This window comes from Harpia harpyja, chromosome Z (genome assembly GCF_026419915.1).
Source record: "Harpia harpyja isolate bHarHar1 chromosome Z, bHarHar1 primary haplotype, whole genome shotgun sequence".
NCBI classification, from domain to species: Eukaryota; Metazoa; Chordata; class Aves; order Accipitriformes; family Accipitridae; genus Harpia; species Harpia harpyja.
Genome location: NC_068969.1, coordinates 10,081,732 through 10,104,331, shown reverse-complemented (window position 1 = coordinate 10,104,331; position 22,600 = coordinate 10,081,732). Strand labels below are relative to the sequence as shown.

The following is a 22,600-nucleotide window of genomic DNA, read 5'->3' as shown; positions in this document are numbered from 1 at the left end:
AGGTACAGAATCTAGAAAATGTCTCTGCCTATTCCACAGAACAAGTGAGACTGGGAAAGATCTCTGGAGGTTATCTAGTCCAACCCAGCTGCTCAAAGCAGGGTCAACTAAAGCAGTTTGCTCAGGGTCTTGTCCAGCTGGGTTTTGAATATCTCCAAGGTTGGAGACTGCTGGGATGAAAATCACAGCCTTGAGTTTAGGCTCTGTTTTATGTATATAAGTGTTGACAGTTGGCTTTCTGCAAAATATGCCTTGAGCTTTAAAAACCACAGAAGCAATCTTCAGAAGATCCTCTAGAGCTTGGAGGAACCTCATACCTAGTGTATGGAGAAAATGAATGAATAACCAGGATTATCTGAACAATACACACTTTTTAAAAGTGCTTTTACTACTCAGCTAACTTTAATAATGAATTAATTTTGTTTCTTTTATTATAATGACGAAGTTTATTACAAATCAGAATGGGATGTACAGCTGCTGAAATGTTGCTTGCATTGTAATGTTTGTTGAGATACAATAACCACAGCTGAGAGAATATTGATATGGTGTCGTGGTTTAACCCCAGCCAGCAACTAAACACCACGCAGCCGCTCACTCACCCCCCCCCACCCAGTGGGATGGGGGAGAAAATCGGGAGAAGAAGCAAAACCCGTGGGTTGAGATAAGAACGGTTTAATAGAACAGAAAAGAAGAAACTAATAATGATAATGATAACACTAATAAAATGACAACAGCAATAATGAAAGGATTGGAATGTACAAATGATACGCAGTGCAATTGCTCACCACCCGCCGACCGACACCCAGCCAGTCCCCCGAGCGGCGAATCCCTGCCCCCCACTTCCCCGTTTCTGTACTGGATGGGACGTCACATGGTATGGAATACACCGTTGGCCAGTTTGGGTCAGGTGCCCTGGCTGTGTCCTGTGCCAACTTCTTGTGCCCCTCCAGCTTTCTCACTGGCTGGGCATGAGAAGCTGAAAAATCCTTGACATTAGTCTAAACACTACTGAGCAACAACTGAAAACATCAGTGTTATCAACATTCTTCGCTCTGAACTCAAAACATAGCACTGTACCAGCTACTAGGAAGACAGTTAACTCTATCCCAGCTGAAACCAGGACAGTATCCACCCCTTATTCTATACCATTGACGTCATGCACAGTTCCCATACCTTTAGTTACATCCTGATCAATCATCACTTTTCCATCCCTTTAAGACATATGAGCAATGATATATATATATATGTATACACACACAGAGATATCATTCCTTTAGTTCATGGGTCATGTTCATAAAATGTTCATTGAGTTCATTTAGTTTCCGACTCTGGGCTCCATCTGTCATACCAGTCTTTCTGGGCAGGAGGGATGGTGCAAAGTCCTCTCAGTCGGTAGAGCAGAATTGGGCTTCAGTGCAGTGTGACAAGCAGGTGACATTTGGCTCAGCAGGAGGATGGTGTGCACCGTTGGATTGTTGCATGCTGGAGTCAGTTCTGGTTCCATCACTACTGCGCTTTGCTCAGTTTTATCACAGTTCTTTTCTTGCTTGATCTAAGTGATTCTTACTATAGTACTATGGATATAGCACATAATTATAGTAAGGATAATATACAGTAGCAGGGTTATATAGCAACTAATATACAGTTTAATTCTGGCTGTTCTCACCTAAAATTAAATCCCCTTGAGGCACACATCGGACTTCCCCATCTTTTCGCATCACCCACCAAGTGCACCCAGGCCCTTGAGCAAAAGCAATCCCACGAATGGGTTTACCTTTGCCTGAGGCAGGAGTAACCCAGACTGTCTTCCCTAACATATTTTTTATGTGCACTACAGGGACTTTATCCCCTTCTACAGTATGTAAAAATTCCGACTGGGCAGGGCCACCCCGATTGGCAGATCCTCTGGTGTTGACTAACCAGGTGGCTTTTGCTAAATGTGTATCCCAATGTTTGAAAGTTCCACCCCCCATTGCTCTCAATGTAGTCTTTAACAGTCCATTGTATCGCTCAATTTTCCCAGAGGCTGGTGCATGATAGGGGATATGATACACCCACTCAATGCCATGCTCTTTGGCCCAGGTGTCTATGAGGTTGTTTCGGAAATGAGTCCCGTTGTCTGACTCAATTCGTTCTGGGGTGCCATGTCGCCACAAGACTTGCTTTTCTAGGCCCAGGATAGTGTTCCGGGCGGTGGCATGGGGCACAGAATATGTTTCCAGCCATCCAGTGGTTGCTTCCACCATCGTGAGCACATAGCGCTTGCCTTGGCGAGTTTGTGGGAGTGTGATATAGTCAATCTGCCAGGCTTCTCCATATTTATATTTCAGCCATCGCCCTCCATACCACAGGGGCTTTAACCGCTTGGCTTGCTTAATTGCAGCACATGTTTCACATTCATGGATAACCTGTGCAATAGTGTCCATGGTCAAGTCCACCCCTCGGTCACGAGCCCATCTATATGTTGCATCTCTTCCCTGATGGCCTGAAGCATCATGGGCCCACCGAGCCATAAATAGCTCACCCTTATGTTGCCAGTCCAGGTCCACCTGAGCCACTTCAATCTTGGCAGCCTGATCCACCTGTTGGTTGTTTTGATGTTCTTCAGTGGCCCGACTCTTGGGTATGTGAGCATCTACATGACGTACTTTTACAACCAGATTCTCTAGCCGGGATGCAATATCTTGCCACAGTGCGGCAGCCCAGATGGGTTTACCTCTGCGCTGCCAGTTGCTCTGCTTCCATTGCTGTAGCCAGCCCCACAGGGCATTTGCCACCATCCATGAGTCAGTATAGAGATAGAGCACTGGCCACTTTTCTCTTTCAGCAATATCTAATGCTAGCTGGATGGCTTTCACCTCTGCAAACTGACTCGATTCACCTTCTCCTTCAGCAGTTTCTGCAACTTGTCGTGTAGGACTCCATACGGCAGCTTTCCACCTCCGATGCTTTCCCACGATGCGACAGGATCCGTCAGTGAACAGGGCATATTGCCTCTCATTTTCTGGCAGTTTATTATACAGCGGGGCCTCTTCAGCACGTGCCACCTCCTCCTCTGGCGACATTCCAAAATCTTTGCCTTCTGGCCAGTCCGTGATCACTTCCAAAATTCCTGGGCGACTGGGGTTTCCTATGCGAGCCCGTTGTGTGATCAGTGCAATCCACTTACTCCACGTGGCATCAGTCGCGTGATGTGTAGAGGAGACCCTCCCTTTGAACATCCAGCCCAGCACTGGCAGTCGGGGTGCTAAGAGGAGCTGTGTTTCAGTACCAACCACTTCTGAGGCAGCTTGAACTCCTTCATATGCTGCCAATATCTCCTTTTCAGTTGGAGTATAGCGAGCCTCGGATCCTCTGTATCCCCGACTCCAAAACCCCAGGGGTCGGCCTCGGGTCTCCCCAGGTGCTTTCTGCCAGAGGCTCCAGGTAGGGCCATTCTCCCCAGCTGCAGTATAGAGCACATTTTTAACATCTTGTCCTGTCCGGACTGGTCCAAGGGCTACTGCGTGAACAATCTCCCGTTTAATTTGTTCAAAGGCTTGTTGTTGCTCAGGGCCCCATTGAAAATCATTCTTCTTTCGGGTCACTTGATAGAGAGGGCTTACAATCAGACTGTAATTTGGAATATGCATTCTCCAAAACCCCACGACACCTAAGAAGGCCTGTGTTTCCTTTTTATTAGTTGGTGGAGACATAGCTGCTATTTTGTTAATCACATCCATTGGGATCTGACGACGCCCATCTTGCCATTTTATTCCTAAAAACTGGATCTCCCGTGCAGGTCCCTTGACCTTACCTTCTTTTATGGCAAAACCGGCTTTCAGAAGGATTTGGATTATTTTCTTCCCTTTCTCAAAGACTTCTTCTGCCGTGTTGCCCCATACGATGATGTCATCAATGTATTGCAGGTGTTCCGGAGCTTCACCTTTTTCCAGTGCAGTCTGGATTAGTCCATGGCAAATGGTGGGGCTGTGTTTCCACCCCTGGGGCAGTCGATTCCAAGTGTACTGGACACCCCTCCAAGTAAAGGCAAATTGTGGACGACACTCTGCTGCCAGAGGGATTGAGAAAAACGCATTAGCAATGTCAATTGTAGCATACCACTTGGCTGCCTTTGACTCTAGTTCGTATTGAAGTTCTAGCATATCTGGAACGGCAGCACTCAGCGGTGGCGTAACTTCATTCAGGCCGCGATAGTCAACTGTTAGTCTCCACTCCCCATTAGACTTTCGCACAGGCCATATGGGACTATTAAAAGGTGAGCGAGTTTTGCTGATCACTCCTTGGCTCTCCAGTTGGCGAATCAACTTGTGGATGGGAATCAGAGAGTCTCGGTTGGTGCGATATTGCCGCCGGTGCACCGTCGTGGTAGCAATTGGTACTTGTTGTTCTTCAACCCTCAGCAACCCCACAATCGAAGGGTCTTGAGAGAGACCAGGCAGGGTAGACAGCTGTTCCGTGCCCTCCGTCTCCAAGGCAGCTATACCAAAAGCCCATCGATACCCCTTTGGGTCCTTAAAATACCCTCTCCTGAGATAGTCTATGCCAAGGATGCACGGAGCCTCTGGACCAGTCACAATGGGGTGTTTCTGCCATTCATTCCCAGTTAGGCTTACTTCAGCTTCCAATACAGTTAACTCTTGGGATCCCCCTGTCACACCAGAAATAGAAATGGGTTCTGCCCCTTCATAACTTGATGGCATTAAAGTACACTGTGCGCCGGTGTCTACTAGAGCCTTATACTCCTGTGGGTCTAACGTGCCAGGCCATCGAATCCACACAGTCCAATAGACCCGGTTATCCCTTTCCTCCACCTGGCTGGAGGCAGGGCCCCTCTAATTCTGGTCAGAGTATCCAGTATTCACTTCTCGTAAAATTGGCTCAGAAGTCCCTTCAAGAGGATCAGAAATAAGATCAGCCCTTCTACTCTGTTTGGAAACCGGAGCGGCATTTTTCCTGGTAGAATCCCCTTTTGTGGTGTTTTTTCCTCGCAGCTCACGTACCCGTGCATTTAGGACCGAGGTAGGTTTTCCATCCCATTTCCTCATGTCCTCTCCATGATCACATAAGTAAAACCACAGGGCACCTCGCGGTGTGTACCTTCTATATTCTTTCTCTTGGGCAGAGGAGCGCTCACTCCTAATAGCTGAGACATTGGTCCTTACAGGTGGGCAACAGGACATCTCCTCTTTGAATTGCTGGAAATCCTCGGACAGCTTCTCCACAGCCGAAATGCAGGCTTGTAGGGAGGAGGAGAGATTCTCTTCGTATTGACGGAGTTGGCGAGCCACTTCATCCACTGTCGGTGCCTCTTCGTCTTTCCAGGTCATTATTGCCAGTGAGTTGGCATAGGACGATGGTGCGCTCCGTACAAACTTCCGCCACATGGGTCGTGTGCATTGGACTTCGTCTGGATCTTTGGGTAATTGTGGGTTGTCCGGATCATGATGAATTGTCTCTAGCACAGCTAATTCCCTCAGATATTGGATACCTTTTTCCATGGTTGTCCACTTGCTTGATTGACATATAACATCTTCCTTAAAGGGGTACCTTTCCTTCACACTTGACAGGAGTCGCCTCCAGAGGCTGATGGCTTGTGTCCCTTTTCCAATTGCCTTGTCAATGCCACCTTCCCTGGCAAGCGATCCCAGCTGCTTGGCTTCCCTACCTTCTAATTCCAAGCTATTAGCCCCATTGTCCCAGCATCGGAGGAGCCAGGTGATAATATGCTCACCTATACGGCGGCCAAAATCTTTTCGCATATCCCGCAGCTCACTCAAGGATAGGGACCGGGTTATTACCTCTGGTTCTGCCTCTTCCTCCTGTTCCCGTGATGACCCTGGTTCGCCTTCATCCTTCGCTAAGCGAACTGATTTTTTTGTATATTTCTTTTTCTGTACGGGGGCAACTGATACTGGTGCAGGTTGGTCCACTGGTTCAGTTGCAGTACCGCTCGCCGGGTCTTGGATAACCGCAGTGTCTGTTGCCAAGGTTTGGGTAGCTGCTGTGCTCGTTGCTGGGGCTGGAGGGACCTCAGTGCCCGTTGCTGAGGTTTGGATAGCCACAGTGCTCATCGTTTTGTTGTTAGGTCCAGAGACCTTCTCTTCCCCTTGAGGGTACTGAGTGGTGTCGAACAGGGCTCGATAGGCATGGGCCAGGCCCCAGCACGTTGCAGTAATTTGTATCTCTCTGGAGCTGCCGGGGTGACAGCATACCTTTTCCAAATATTTTACTAGTTCTTCTGGATTCTGCACTTGTTCAGGGGTGAATTTCCAAAACACTGGAGGTGCCCACTTTTCTAGGTACTTGCCCATACTACCCCACACACCCTGCCACTCATAATTATCCAGCCTTGGGGCAGATCTCTGGGTGATTTTCTTAAATAGTTGTTTAACCTTAAATGAGAGCTGAACCACATTCAGAAGCATGCTAATTCCTAGCAGTAGGGCTAGGACCGTGCTGGTCCCAACATCCCAAGAGTATTCAAATTTTTCAAAATTCTCAAACACCATTGTAACTGGACTGAAGGAGAAAGGAGAGGGGAAGAAAGGTATCCCACCCATAGACTGGTTTTCCAAGGAGGAAAGGTAAATGGTATAATTATTAATAGTTTCCCACAGATGGCTTCCACAGTATAAAGGTGACAATGCTGGGTGCAAGTACCGGATTAATCCCACAGCCGACGACTTTATCATACCATAAACCAGTGTTATACAATACATCAAAGCGAAAACCTTAATCCACCTCCCACGGATGATAAGCAGCAGAAGAGGGACTACATACAGCAAGCGAGGTGATACATAACAGAACTTTAAAAACCAGAGCAACAACTCTAAGAACACATAAATCAACATAATGACCAGCAACTATTAGACCGATATAATGAATGCTTATAACAAATTTGTTTTAACAAGCTCTGGTCAGGTTTGTCGTTATCTCAACCCTTCGTGCCCCACGTTGGGCGCCAAAAAGGACTGTCGTGGTTTAACCCCAGCCAGCAACTAAACACCACGCAGCCGCTCACTCACTCCCCCCCACCCAGTGGGATGGGGGAGAAAATCGGGAGAAGAAGCAAAACCCGTGGGTTGAGATAAGAACGGTTTAATAGAACAGAAAAGAAGAAACTAATAATGATAATGATAACACTAATAAAATGACAACAGCAATAATGAAAGGATTGGAATGTACAAATGATACGCAGTGCAATTGCTCACCACCCGCCGACCGACACCCAGCCAGTCCCCCGAGCGGCGAATCCCTGCCCCCCACTTCCCCGTTTCTGTACTGGATGGGACGTCACATGGTATGGAATACACCGTTGGCCAGTTTGGGTCAGGTGCCCTGGCTGTGTCCTGTGCCAACTTCTTGTGCCCCTCCAGCTTTCTCACTGGCTGGGCATGAGAAGCTGAAAAATCCTTGACATTAGTCTAAACACTACTGAGCAACAACTGAAAACATCAGTGTTATCAACATTCTTCGCTCTGAACTCAAAACATAGCACTGTACCAGCTACTAGGAAGACAGTTAACTCTATCCCAGCTGAAACCAGGACATATGGGCAAAGGTAAACTTTATGTATTTGTGTAGTGTATATATATGTGTGTGTGTATATAGATATATATCTCCAGTGTGTGTGTTTGTATATATGGCAGTATAAGGAATCACAGACAGAGGGAACTAGCATGAGGTTTTTCTTTCTTTCTAATAATAGTAGGCTTCCATGAGTCTTGTCCAGTTCTATGAAATAGTATTTTAAGTATTGATCCCACTCTTACACTCCTTGGAGATTTCAAGCATAAGTACAAAAGGACTTGAATAGGATCCGTGAGCATGCTGGTGGTTCTACCTGAGCCATGCCACTGGTAGTGTAGAACTTCATCAGCCAGAATGTAGTTCTGTCCCATGTAGGTTTAACTTTCCTAAATGATGTTGCTTCCACTGCATGCCTAACTACTACTTCCAAAATGATACTAGTATTTCCCCTGATACTCTGCTTAAATTGACCTATTCCTGATTCAAATGCAATTCTACTGGTTATTTTATTTTACCCTAACTATTTCTCTCTAATTAGTATTTGCATCCTTCAAGTATTGGTAGAATGTGATTTTGAAGAATGTAATCAAAGCTTAATAAAACCATACTACTGCATCTGCTTTTTACATTTCACTCTTTGAATTCATCACCCAATCCTTGATGGGTGATTTTCAGCAATCCTTATAATAGTAACTGGAAGTTGGCAAAATATTTAAAAATGTGGTTGAGTTTAAATATGTGTAGGGTCACTGTTAACTAGATGGAGAAAAATCTTCCTTTGGATACCGTAAGTTGTATCGGGCTACTTTTTCTGTGTCTTGGACAACTTTTGGGTTTTGTCCTCTCAAAATATAATACATGTACACTGTAAGTTACTGACAGTTAGCAAGTGATTGATTTCTAATTAGATTTGGAACCTTTAAACTTCTTGCAACAACTGTAGAGTCTACCAGCATTCAAAAAAACCTAACCAAATTCAAGCTGAGTAAATCAGTCATGGCCTCTCTGTTTTGAACTTATAATCAAGACTTCAATAGCTTATGAATACAGGAAATACATTACTGAGGTGAATGACTTTCCATATCTATCACAAGACTAAACATATTCATATTGGTATAGATATTTAATGAAGTTTCAGTACCACATTACTCTTATCAAGTATTTAAAACCTTGATCTGATGCTTTTGAAATCAGGGGAAATCTTGCGTTGACTTTAATACCATTAACTCAATCATCCTCTGCTTCTGAAGGCTGATTTTTCTAAGTGCTACTTAATGCAAAGAAATTTTATTCTGTCTTTTGTTAAAATGATTTCCAACTTTTCCATTTTGCAATTCTTTCCCTTGTTAGGAAAGAATAATAGAGCGCTTGAAGGAGCAAAGGGAGCGAGATGACAGAGAAAGACTTGAAGAAATTGAATCTTATAAAAAAGAAAACAAAGACCTGAAGGAGAAAGTTAATGCTTTACAAGCTGAACTGACAGAAAAAGAGGTCAGTCTTTTCAGTAAAATCTATGTTCTTCTATCTATGTCATTATGATGAAAGTAAGTGCATTAGGATTACTCTTGAATCATTTTAAGTACTGGAATTCTGCCACTTTGGTGGTCAGCTTCTGAACTGCTATTTTCTTAAGCATTCTTCATAGTCCTTACTTTTTTTCATAAAATATTGCTTCAGTTTTTGCATATTTGTGTGTCATTATCTCTACTTTTTCTTTTACATAAGCCTCCGGTAGGCTCAAATATTCCATTGTTGCTCCTGTTTTCATTTGTCAGTTAGAGGAATAGACTTCTAAGTAATTGTACCTCCAGAATATAATGTCAACTTGTTTGTTATGAATGTTTCTGTTTCACTGCACGCCAGCTCCTGTGGTTCTAACTGGTTGTATTCTCAAAACGGTGTCTTTTGCTATCAATGCTTATCTTTGTGTCAACTCTTTTTGGGGAAGGGGAGGGGGAACAGGATCCAAGTGATTACTAAGTTGGCAATAAGTTAGTGTCCTGGTGACTAGGAATTAACTTTTTACTCTTGGTCATTTTTCAGTCTAGTTTAATCGATCTCAAAGAACATGCATCTTCATTGGCATCAGCAGGGCTGAAAAGAGACTCCAAACTTAAGTCTTTAGAAATAGCCATAGAACAAAAGAAAGAAGAGTGTAGTAAGTTGGAAGCACAGTTGAAAAAGGTAAGTTCCATCTTCAAACAAACAAACAAGAACAATCAGAAAACCAAAAATCAACCCACCCACCCCCCTCCCCCCCAGTTTTGAAAAGTTGAGCTTATTTACTCTTCTGGAGTGAATCTAAAATCTACCCATCTTACGCTGTTTGCTGATGCTTGCATCAAATACTGCTAACTTTGTCTTAAGAGGTTTGTACCAAAGCCACTAGTGAGCCTCAGAAATTATCTTGAATACCTATACGAGGGAATTCTGAGAAGCTGCTACAAATAGATGAACTGGGGGCAGGACATTGGAGGGAAAACAGAATGGCAGAAAGAAATTATCAAACCAGCAATTTGTATGTATATGAATTTATACCTCTATTAGAAGTAGACTGAAATGTTTGTAGCATGGGAAAAAATTAAAGTCTCACCTAAGAAATGCTGTACTTCCTATTCAAAAAAATTCTGCTTCTGAAATGGAAACTCCAGCTAGGTTTTATTTTGGCGTTTTTTCTTTTGGCTTTGTTGGTGAACACGTTTGTGATAATTAAGCAAAATAATGCATAGTTTATCTCAGCTAGCAATTCAGTATTTTTATTCAGCAAGTAGTGGAAACAAACATTTAAAGGAAAACATACAAATCCTATATTTTATGACATGGTTTTATTTAAATTGATGCATTAAAATAGTTTTTGCTTAAATGATTTGCAGGTTTGTTGATGCCTTTTCTACCATATGTTGTTTCTTTGACCTTTTTCTGTGTCATTTGGTAATGTCTGCTCTCATTGTTTGAACACCAATCTCATGACATATTTGATGGGTTTAGGCATTATGTTTGCCTTCTGCAATTCATGACTAAGTGTGTGTCAAACATTAGTTTTTTTATATTGATAATTAATGCTTCATTTTCTAGAAAAGAATATTTATTAGCTCTACAAATGTTACCACCATTAGGATAATATTCTGACACTCTTTTTACCCAGGTTGAGTAGTATCCTGCTCTCTGTTTAAGCATTGTTTCAATAGCCTTACCTGTGAAGAAGGTATTGCCAAGTATAAAGGATATCAGAGTGTAAACCTTATACTACTATTATTTTTTAATTCAGAATGAATATGTGCCATTAGGTGCCTGTGTTACATGTTTAGTTGTGGAGAGGAAGGAAGGGAATCTTTTTCAATAAACATATACAAAAGCTTTTAATGGAAACACAACTACTTCAAATGTTTGATACTTATAAATGTTATTGATGTCAGTTAAAATACCCAAAGAAGCTATTTCCCTGGAAGTCATTTATTTTGTTTTCTTTTGTTAGAAAATGTTTGTTTACTTTGCACTTGACTACAAAATATACTTCATTACAATCTGAAGTACCTTATTTTTTTCATTTAAAAAAATAGTTAAAAATCCCCTAAAAGCACAGATCACTTAAAAGTCAAAATCCTCTTGAAGGACTTGAAATCCTAAGTCAATCTTTTATGACTGTACATATAAACACATCATACAGTCATGGAAAAATAAGCACTTATAAAAGTCAGAGAGTGTCTGGGACGTCTTTCGTATAAAAAGGGAGTATGTTCGCTGTGTATAAATACAAAGGATTATTAAATGAAAGTTGAAAACATAATAGTTTTATTATATCATAAATACAGCATAAAGCCCCAATGGAAATTCACCCAACATTTGTAGGAGACCAGGTATTTCCACAATAAAATGTAGTTACAACCTTCTTTGTGGGCATGTTTAGTTGAACAGAAACAGTGACTGTTAATGATAGTAGACTCCAAACAGTAATTTTCAATTCACATTTTCTCTAATAAAATACTTTATGTTCAAACCTGTAAATATCCTGTGTTAAAAGTAATTGGTCCCCAGAAAACTACCTTCACCATGTTTTCACTCCTTAGGAAACTAACTGAAACAGAAATCTGGGTTATTCTTGCATATGTCTGAGTTAGAGTAGGAGGGAACATCAACATAGTTAGGAGTAAATTAACCTGTATGTCCCATAAGTGTGCTTATGTACAAACATTAACCACTACGGAAGCTAGAAGGAATGGTCACAGTTTATATCACTTTTTCAAAAGTGACTCCAAGGGGCTGTCTGTTACTTTGAGAAATTTGAATGCACCTTACGCGTTACTCTCTCTCTAAAAATATCATAGAGAAGGCACTTTTCATTATGATATTGTAAAATCATTATAGTTTAATGTTGATTTATATGTTTTAACAAATTATACTAATAAATATGAAGATAGTATTCTGTGCATATTTGCTAGGAGTTAATTTTCCATGAGCACTAATGGTAATAAGTACTGTGCCTGAAAGAAAATGTGTACAAAGGGCAAATCCAAACAAGATCTGTAAATTAAAACCCCCCGAATTTTAAAAGTTTCTCTTCCCTTGTTTCCTCTTCCTGTTTTTGGAGAGAATAAGGTTCATTTATTGATAATAAAGATATTTTTGATTGGGTCTCTTTAGATCCAAATTTTTTTCAGTATTACATAACTGGATTGTTCGCATTTCAGCAGGAGAAAACATGCTGATTCTAAACTCACTGCTTTAATTTTATAGAGTAGACACATTTCAAAAAGTAATAAATAGGATATTTGTAAATAGTAATTATTCATGTGACTGCACTATATTTTGGTACACAAAATGTTTAAAACCATAGGCATACTTATTAAACTTTTTGTGACAAAGACTATGGATTGAAATTCATAAAATTTTAAAAAATCATAAATCCCAGAAGAATGTTCAATGCTTTTTTTTTGCCAAAATTCCACAGACTTTTTGTTGACTTACTTTGTATTGCTACTAGTGAAAGAACAGCAGGAATTACCTAATAGGTAGCTAAGTTTTATATATATATGTGTGTGTGTATATATATATATATAATCTTATTATCCACTCTAGAATTTCCTCCTTTTGTTGTTTTTCATTATCTTAAATTTACTTGCTTACTGACATATTTGCAGTTGCTAAAGTACTTTTTGCCAAGCTGTACTGTTAGAAAGTCATTCTGCATAGAAAATTCAGTCTTGTGTTAAACAAAAGTAAAGTAATCAATTTAATGATACAATTTAATTAATCTTTTATTATTACCAGCTTTGAAGCTTTGGTGATAAATTGCAGCCTCAGCCAAAAGCACTTCTTGTGATTCATTGCTTGAGACCAGCACTTAATGTATCATCAAAAGTGGACACCTTTCTTTATTTCATGGGTTATTTAACTTGAGAAAGGGAAAGTAACACAAACCTTAAATTTCTTACTCCAGCCATTCTTTTTTAGGAGCCAAAGTCAACATTTATGTTTCCCCAGTGCCTCTCTCTTTCACCAAGGAATGTTTAGAATCTTAAATTTCTACTTTTTTTATGACAAGTTCTGTGCAAATGCACTGGTTTTGTTGAGCTAATGCTGTTTTCCTGGATCTTTCCTTCTTTTCCTGTCTGTGCTTCACTCCCTTCCAACTTTGCAATGTAGCAAGCTGAACAGTTGTTCAATCAGATGTACAATCCAGTAAGTTCTTTTTTAAAATGCCCGCTGTAACATATGAAAGCATGAGGATCCATTACCTTACTGTGTTGTGCTCTTCCTCTGTGGAGCTTTGCAGAATAATTCTGATGCTGCTATGCTATATTCATTAAATCCAAATAAATGAACTTTGTGGACTTCAAGGCCATTTTAAGAATATGAAATGTATTAAATAGGTACATATAGTATTTCTGAGAAAACAAACATTCTAGCCTTTAGGTCCTCAACTTCTCCATCAGAAAAAGCATGCAGATGATTTTATTTTTTTTTGCTTTGCTTTGCTTTTTAATTCCTCCTTCTGCAGTACTTTATTTGATCCTTCAAACTTAAATTTACTCAGTTTATCTTAAGCGACTGAGTTGATTACATGAATAATAATATCTGGGAAGTGACGTACTATTTTCAAAAGTCTGTATGATTAAAATAGTTTAGATCAGTTTTACTCATAAAAGGCTGTATACATTCAGCATATAAACATTAAGAATATGGAAACTTTTATTTAATTGAAGAAAATGCTGAAATATAAGATGATGAATGTAAAGGGCAGTATTTGAAAAAGCCAAACAGTATTACTTTGGGTGTTTAGCATTATTATTCTTGCCAATGTCTGCTTTAATTGCACAATATCTATCCTTATGACTTGACTGTGTTCCTTTTTCAATTTGAGGAAGAGCAGTAACAAACATTCTGCAGAGAACAGTTTTCATTTTTTTTGGCTGACACTGTTACATTTAATGTGCTGTAAGCATCACAGGACAGAAAAAATGATGTAACTGTAATAGCAATTTACAAGCTATAGTTTACATAGTAATCATAGTTGGAATTACCGTGTAATTGGGATAGTATATATAGAACTGGTTTTGTAGCTTAAGTAATGTGATACTATGCATTAGGGAAGGTATTGCCTTCACTGAAGTCAATGGGAATTTTGCCATTAATGTCAGTGGACCAGGATTCCACCTTTGGAGTCTATTATTGCTAAGTTTTGTAGCTTCTAGCCACATAATGGATATGTCATGACTTATGTATGGCAAAAGAGAGTCCCACAGAATGTGCTGTATTTACTTTTAAAGTTATTGGTTAATTGGTTTTAGAATCCAGTTATAAATTGATTGTAAGACCTGATATCACCTCTACCATCCAGCACACTGCTGGTCAAAGAGCTTTTCTCTTTGAACAATAAAACCTTTTTTTCTGTATCATCTTGGCTCACCTTTGTGGTAGTTATGTTTCTATTCATATCATTTGCACTCCTACTGTGCATGTCTTTTCAGACTGAAGTCTTTTTTGTGTTAGTTTTTATCTTGATTTTCATAAATGCTTTCCAGTCATTATTTCAATATTAGTTATTCTGCTGTATGGAATTCATTTGTTACTTCCTAGTCTATTTGTGTGCGGTATTCCAAAGTCAATCAGTCCTTTTTTTATTTTATTTCATTTTTTCTGCCTTTACGTGCTTAATTTTCAAAAGGACGGCCTGTTGGCAGTTCCGAAATAATGGATGCAAGATCCTTTTCCTTTGGCACCAGGCAGCAATTGTAGTATATCCATGAGACAGGCTTTGTTAAATAAACTTTTCTTGCTCATCTTCTTTCTTCTCCTACTTATATATCAGTCTACTTTTAACAATGTAAGTAGTAATGATCCTCTTCTCCCGCCAAACCACTTAAGATCTTGAAACGAAATCGTGATTTGATTGAAGTCAATGGCAACATATTCTTTGAATTCCATAAGGCCAAGATTTCACCTTTGTTCTTTGTGAAGGCATATTAGCAGTTATTTGAAACACTTTTTTTTGTACTGCAAATCATTATGATACTTTATTTAATAGAATGTTTCCTTGCCTTTTTTTTTGTTTGAAAATAATAGTGTTATAAAAAAACAGATGGCAATTTAATCTTAAAATACTGAAGTTTTGTTTACATGAGTCGGAGAACTAGCAGTCAATCTCTGAGTAGACCTCTTTTAGCCCGTGCAGTAATATAGCATTTTTTTGTGGTGGAATGTGTTTGGTACCTGTGTATATGTCACAAGATATCAACTCCAAGACTTTCATTTATTGCTGAATCTAATGTTTTTTAAATACAGCAATGGATAGAAGTGTTTTATTCTTATACACATTTGGGTACCAAAGTGGAGATGGAAGGGGTGCAAATCCTGCATGCTCTACAGCGAATGATTTCACAATGTGTTCACCTGTGTGAATAAGATGTGAACAGAATTGGGTGCACATTTCTTCATGTTTTGAAAGGTGAACTTTTTGAAATACCCAATGAATTCTTGTGCAAAACTGATTATAAGAAGTTACATGATTGTTTTTGTACTGTAGTGAAAATAGAATAATGTACTTAGTTTGGACTTCTGGTGAACCTTTTTCTCAATAATAAAGACTTAATTTTCCAAATGCTCCACCAGAGCAATGTCAGATTAAAATTTAAAGCACTTGCAGAACCCTCTCTAAATTGCTTAGAGCAGTCCCTGAAGTTAAAAAAAAAAACCTTGAATTTTAAGGAGACTACAAAAAATTAAGGTGACAGCAATTTTTTTTTAGTTTATTATTGAAAGTAATAAAATTTGAAGGATCTTACAAAGTAATTTCTTGCATGTAAATTCTGCTGTTCCATTTTTTTATGAAGTACTCTGTTGATTTCTGTGTATGTTTGTCTGAAGCTTTAAAAATTAAATACTATATCTATCCATCCATTTCTGTTATGCAGAATAATGCATGCATGATTGTACCATAAAATTTTAATAGACTAAATAATTCATGTTGCATGTCTGTGCCACACTATTATGGTTTTTCTGTAGGAAATTTGTGGTTTACATAAGGAAATGTTACTTTACTTCTAGAGTATTTGTAGTACTTATTAAGCAAATATCAGAACAGATACATAATTACTGTAAAAATTAGTGAAATTCTAATGGTAGTGATCTGCTATTTTTATTGAATTCTAAAAGTAATGTACAACAGCACAGTTGCAAGATTGACAGACAAAACATCATAAACTAAGTGTGCTACTTTGAAACTAGCCTAATCTGCATACACAATAATTATCATTTACAGATACAGATTAAGAGATCAATTACTTTGCTGCTGAAAGGTATGCATGAACCAGTCACTCTTACCCATAAAAGCCCCATAAAACCAGAAAATGTATTCCTCCCAAGAAAACAGAGGACTTAGGGAGAAAAAGGGGGACAGAAATGAAAAAAAGGATAGAAGAGAGGACAGCAGTAATAGGCAGAGACTTTCTGATTCACGTGATAACTACGCAGCTTCTGGTTAGAAGTGAGCCAAGCCCGTCTCCCACAGCCTGCAAAGAAGCCAAAGAAATCTGCCCTGTCTGGGTGGGAGCAGGGTCAGTATCAGCCGAGTTGCCTTTAATCTCCTTTGGGCCTACTGTTTGACCTCAAAAGTCAAGTTCCATCTGTCAACAAATCACCCCTGGTCTGCATATAACAACTAAAAAAAAGTGCCCAGTTCAAATCCAAACACATCTTTCAAAACCATAAAATATAATAGGGCTCTTATAAGTAATTCTATGCCTTTGTCCTGGGAATGTCAGATGGATTGTGTTCTGCTGTCTTGTAGTTTTAGCAGCTTTGTTTACAACATGAGGATTCCCTTAAAGGGACTCATTGCAAGTTAGAGTACTACCTGCAGAAAGCTCTTTTTCGAAAATGTTTTATGTTCTTGCTCCCCCTTTTTAACTAACTTTCCTTTCCTTCTTCATTAAGACAATGCTGTTGTAGAAAAATGTTTCCTGCCAGTAGTCCAAAAATATTCTGTATGAAGTGCTTGTAAAAGTAGAAGCAACCAACTGAATTGGTGATTTGCAATACTGGGATTTTTTTTTTAAAATTATTTATTTCTTTTTTAAGATTAGAATAATCTTATGCTTGTCTTTGAACTGAATGCTTATATTGATTTATGTGTGACATTATGGATAACTGTGCTGCACCTCAAAACCCTGTGTAAGTTGGATACTTAATCACATTGGATTTAATCATACCTTATAGCTTCTGCTTCATGTTTGAAAACCATGGGGAAATACAATGACCAAGTTTGTACCACAAAATTTTCCAAAAACACGTCCCACAAATATGGAATGCATGACTACCACAGAAAGCACAAGAATTGAAAATACTTTTGCAACTTAACATCAATTTCCTTAGCATGCCATTGAGCAAGGATTATAGGGCTAAACTGAAGAATATAATTCATATCTATGATTTTAGGTGATGTTTTAGCTATAAGTTGTGCAGTAGATAATTTGTTCAGTACATTTCTGAGCTGCTGTGTGACAGGAATATTCTGTGATAGTTGAACATTTGGCACCTTTGCATTGGTGACACTATCATGTTCTTGCCCAATTATGTATTTTCATCATAGAAAGTCTGGTGTGGCAACGAAAAGCAAAAAAAAAAAAAAAAAACCACCAAAACAAAAAAAAACCAGACAGGCTTCTCTATCTCTTCTGCATTGGTTCTTGTCCTGGGTTAAAACTAGGGTAGAGGTGCATGGGGGAAAAAAGTTTGGGCTGAAGCTGAGAGGTCCTGTATGCTAAAGTGAAGAAAAGACTGCTTAGAGGCAGGAAGGTGGGTGTTTTGCCTGTTTATGAAATGATGGAAGCAAGGCTGGTGAATAAGTGAATTATACATTAAAATAAACAGAAGGGAAAGAAAGGTGACAGAGAGGAATATGAAAGAGTGATCGCATCTAGAGGGGAACTGTGAAATTCTGGATTTACCCTTAGGAGAGGAGGAGAAATCTGAAGAGCAATAGTGAACAACAGACTTTTTGCATAGGTTTCTTAGTATCTTAAAGGTGGGAGTTGGGTTGTATTTTTTTTTTTTCCTAGAGTGAATTTACCTTTACCAACCTATGGAATTATTTTTATTCTTTGCAAAAGAAGACTTAGTATTCATTTTTGGAGAGAGAAAATGTTGTCTAATATCTTAATAAAGCTGATGGAAAATCGAAGTGCTTTGCAGCTGGAAATTGGTACACAGTCTCTCACACAATTGGCCCTGAGTCTGAGTATTACATTTACTTCAAAATTACAAAGCTAGTAGGAAGTAAATTTCTTGATACAATTAACACCCTGTATACAATAAATCAAAGTTTATTATTAAAGCAGGAAGATTTATGAGGATGAAAAGGAATCTGTTGCTAGCATCTCACCCAAACAGTAAAATCAAGATACTCTTTGGATGTTATCTTGAAATGAGCTCTATATTAGGAAAGTCCTGTATCTGCATAGAATTCAGAGCTGGAGCATGTATTATTATCCAAAATAGAGAATTTGAAGAGCAAGGCCAGTAGGTTTAGTAGGCATCTCATGTCATTCCCTTGGCTTATTTTGGTAACCAAATATTTCTTCTGAATAAAAATCTCACAGTAGGATAAATAACACTTAAAATCTACTATCTTCTTTTCTTATTATCCTCATGCTTAAATGATATGTTACATGCAAACTCCCTAAGTTTCTTCCCTAGTAATTTCAATTTTTTAATTGTTGTATTTATACTAAACCCAGGCTTGTTCTTTATTTATACAGAAAATTTTAACCATTGCAAAGAATATGAACCTTCTAGTATCTGTAGTTTATATTAATTCTTTCTGAAACACGCATGTTTCATTTTGATCTGCATTTCTTCAATTGCTTGCTTGCATTGTCTATTCCCTGAAATTAAGAAGGATAAGTAAGTCCACGTCTTCTCTGCGTAATGAGATAGTTGGAGGACCTCTGGTTCTAAATATCCTGGATTTCTGTAAAAATCCTGTATGTTAAGAGAATGTTATCTGAATTTTCTATGTTTAATGTGCACTGCCTTAAACTACTTGTTTTTTCCTTGCCTGCTCTTTCAAGATGCCAATTAGGAATAATGGGAAGCAAGGGGTAGGCTAAGCATTGCAGTGCATTGTTGTTTCCATCTGTCTGTGATTATTCCAGCCAACAGTTTAAAGCACTTGATGCCTGATCATGCTCCCATTGAAGTTAATTGGGTTTTTGCCATTAGGTTTGATGGGAGTAAGATTGGGCTCTGCACTGTTGTTGTTGTATTCATTGCGTTCTTTCTTGTCTGTGAAACTGCCACCCATCCATGCATGTGTTTGCCAGGTTTGTGCCGTTTTCACCAATGGGCTTGGCCTTCTGATGTTTCAGGTTAAGTATTAATGGTAAGAGAAAAAGGATTATTGGGTAAAAAGTCTGCTGAAAGCAAATTTTTAGTTTATTGGTTTGTATTTTAAAAACAGCAGTGCATAAAAACATTTTCATCCTTTTAAATTTTTTGTATCAAACTGCATTTGAATCATCCAGTGATATAGATTAAAATATGTATATATGTATCTTTGTGTGTATATATATACATGGACAAAGTGTGTATATATGTATGGGGAAAGAGAAAGAATACGATTTATTAAGAAATTGCCTATATATTTGAAAGACTTTAAAAGCTTAATGTGAATTAAATGAATTACAAGGTGATTTTTTTAATTTAAAAAACACCCTTAAAATATGGTCACTTTAATGTGTAAAAAACCCTTAATAAATCCCCTGCCCCTTCAGGATGATAGCATTTGACTGTAATTTTAGACTATGCAGATATTTTCATTCCTTTTTATAATGCTTCTGTAGAAAAAATTATCGGACAGAAATACCCATAATCCTTTTTAATGAAAATTTGAACTCCGAGACTGAAGAAGTAAAGCTCTTAAAGCTATATAAATTATTTCATCCTTATTTTTTTCTAAAAAATATTGATTCTGAAGGCTCATGAGGCTGAAGAGGAGGCACGGATGAATCCAGAATTTGCAGACAGAATGAAACAGCTTGACAAAGAGGCATCGTACTATAGAGAAGAATGTGGCAAAGCTCAGGCTGAGGTTGACAGACTTCTGGAAATACTCAAGGAAGTAGAGAATGAGAAGAATGACAAAGATAAGAAAATTGCTGAGTTAGAAAGGTAATTCTTGTATTATTTGTCTTACATTGAGTGGCATTTTTATTTACTTGATCTTCATTGCAGAGTAGAGAAGTAAAGAGTACAATACGTTTTTTAATAGAATGTTCATTATGTCTTGTAAAATTGAATCAGAAATGAAAAAAAATGGCTACCGGAGAACTGCATCTCCTGTCTGCTGACTTTGGAACAATTTAAGGTTTATACTTTTTTAATTGTCTCCATGAAAGGATCATGTATAGGAAAAGCCATATGCAATTTACAGTGACAACAACCCTCCCAGAAAACCTTGTTGGGGAACAATCCTGTGTTTCTAGCAACTGGTAAATCAAAACTTTTCCCATGTGTTTCTTCAGTGTGAACACCATCACTAGTTCTGAGAGGTCCTGAAAAGTATTGGTAAGTATTTCTAACTAGTCTCATGACTGTTTAGTAATAGTTATAACTATTTCTCGGTGTTTCTGTAGTCTTTGTCTGCTACAAATGAATCTTTTCTGATATTGACCAGGCAGTGTTTGTCTTATTTCTGGGAAGGTTGTGCAGTCTTTCCCTAATGGAGACAAGAGGGTTTGGGGATCCATTTGTCTTATGCCCTTCGTAATTAAATGATTCTTGGAACCTTCTCCCATATGGTACGCTGCAATTTATTTGGTTGATAAGCAATTTATGTGAATGTAATTTCTTTGTTCCCTTCCTGTACTTAGGCACTCTTAGGTAAATGAAAGAAAGAATTTTATGATTTCAAATATTTTATATAATTGTTTTATAGTGATCAAGTCAGAAGAAAGTGCTTCACGGTTCCAAAAGAGAAGTTTAAGGGATCTCATTGTTGTGATTACTGCTATAGTTCCAGTCAAGACATAGCACTGCTCTGTCCCATTAGGGAGAATTATGATGAAAGAGGGGAAGATCTCCTGGAAATGTTGGTTACCTTAGGGGGAGGAAAACAGCCAGTTTGGAAAGGATGTGTAGAGCATCTTTTACTGATGATGACTTATCAACCTTCACAGTTATCTGTTGCCAAAACTTATCTTTCTCTGCAGATATTTGGCAAAGGTTTAATAATGGTAATAACAAATGACATACAGTTATCAATCAAAGTGTCATAAGAACCGAGACCTCAAAGTGAAAAAAGATTACTCAAAATAGAACTGAGTGTTTACATGAGGACAACTTTAATTAGCAGTTACCTCTCTCACCACATCAGGAGGAGTTTAGAATACTCTAGTGTTTGCACTGATTTTAATGTGTAAAGTAGATACTGGAGGAAGCTAGTAATGAAGAGTGGTCACTTTGTGCACCGTGACTGAATTCTGCCTAAACTCCCCAAAATCCTAAAGCAGCATATTGGAAAAAGATAACACGATTAGTGAATTTGTGTTGTCAAGAAAGTGCTGCCTATTCCACCCATCAGCACATGTACTGTAGGGGCAATTACAGACCTAGGCTTGTAATATAGTGACTCCAGGTGTGACCAAGCTGGTGGAAACTGACTGTGTAGTTTTTACAGAAACAGTAACTGATATCCTCATTGAGCTATAAAACCTACTGAATTATTGTGTGACATTAGACACAATAGTAGGCCTGCTAAATTTTGTTCAAGACGATAATCTCAAGAGATTTATTAAGTAGCAATCATGTACGTGTTGAACGGTTGAATATTAAAATGACAAGATTAAAAGACGAACATGATGAAGTAGTGAAGCTTGTGATCTAATTTTTCAGTAAATGTTAATGTTTTAAATATTTTATGTAAAAAACAGATAAAGAATTGATATAGATCAGTAGATTTATTTGAATTAAATTGAGAATTATAGATTACAAAACAATGATTACAAAGAAACAAGGAACCCAGTGATGCAGAGATATTACTAAAGCCTTGTCAGCATATAACCTCTTCTTATTATCTGAGAACCTTGTAGTGCATTATGTAATGGATAGAATATTCTATTTTTGTATTAATTTTTTTTTGAAAATTTGATGCACTTTTATCAGTGAAATTTTGGGACACCACTTTCCAGTCTGTTATTGTTGATGAGGGTGTTGATCCTGAAATAACGTTTCAGAAAATAATTTGGTGCCACTGAGTAGGCACAGACTTCTTTGAACAGGATATACTGTACTTTGAATGTGATGAAGTAGTTAAGCTTTTCTATGAACTTTTAAGTGTTTCTGCAATGCTTACAATAAGATATCTATGGCATGGCCAGCTGAGGACAGTAGTATGTTGTAATTTTCGGGAATCATTATGCTCTAAGATTTGTTTGTGAATTCTATTAACTTTAATGCAGTTTCTCACTAAAGTTATGTCCAGCTTTCAAGATTAATTCCAAATTCCTATACACACAGTGTATATAAGTCAATTATTTTAAACTAGGAAAAAAAAAGGAATTATGTAAAAATT

The 22,600-nt window shown here is 38.4% G+C and overlaps 1 protein-coding gene across 10 annotated transcripts in view; it reads left to right on the top strand.

The window, feature by feature from the left end:
• The window catches only part of ERC2 (ELKS/RAB6-interacting/CAST family member 2), a 542,890-nt gene that overhangs the window by 227,152 nt on the left and 293,138 nt on the right, over positions 1–22,600 (top strand). For 4 of the 10 annotated variants that reach the window (XR_008233624.1, XR_008233622.1, XR_008233623.1 and 1 more), the window contains 5 exons: positions 8,884–9,024; positions 9,577–9,717; positions 13,177–13,212; positions 19,101–19,130; positions 20,006–20,199. Coding sequence is in view for 1 of the 10 variants with exons in the window: in XM_052777994.1 (XP_052633954.1) it covers positions 8,884–9,024; positions 9,577–9,717; positions 13,177–13,212; positions 19,101–19,130; positions 20,006–20,199 (542 nt within the window). In the remaining 9 variants the exon portion in view is untranslated. The remainder of the gene's footprint in view (positions 1–8,883; positions 9,025–9,576; positions 9,718–13,176; positions 13,213–19,100; positions 19,131–20,005; positions 20,200–22,600) is intronic. The other 6 variants (XR_008233630.1, XR_008233629.1, XR_008233628.1 and 3 more) reach the window with 2 other exon arrangements.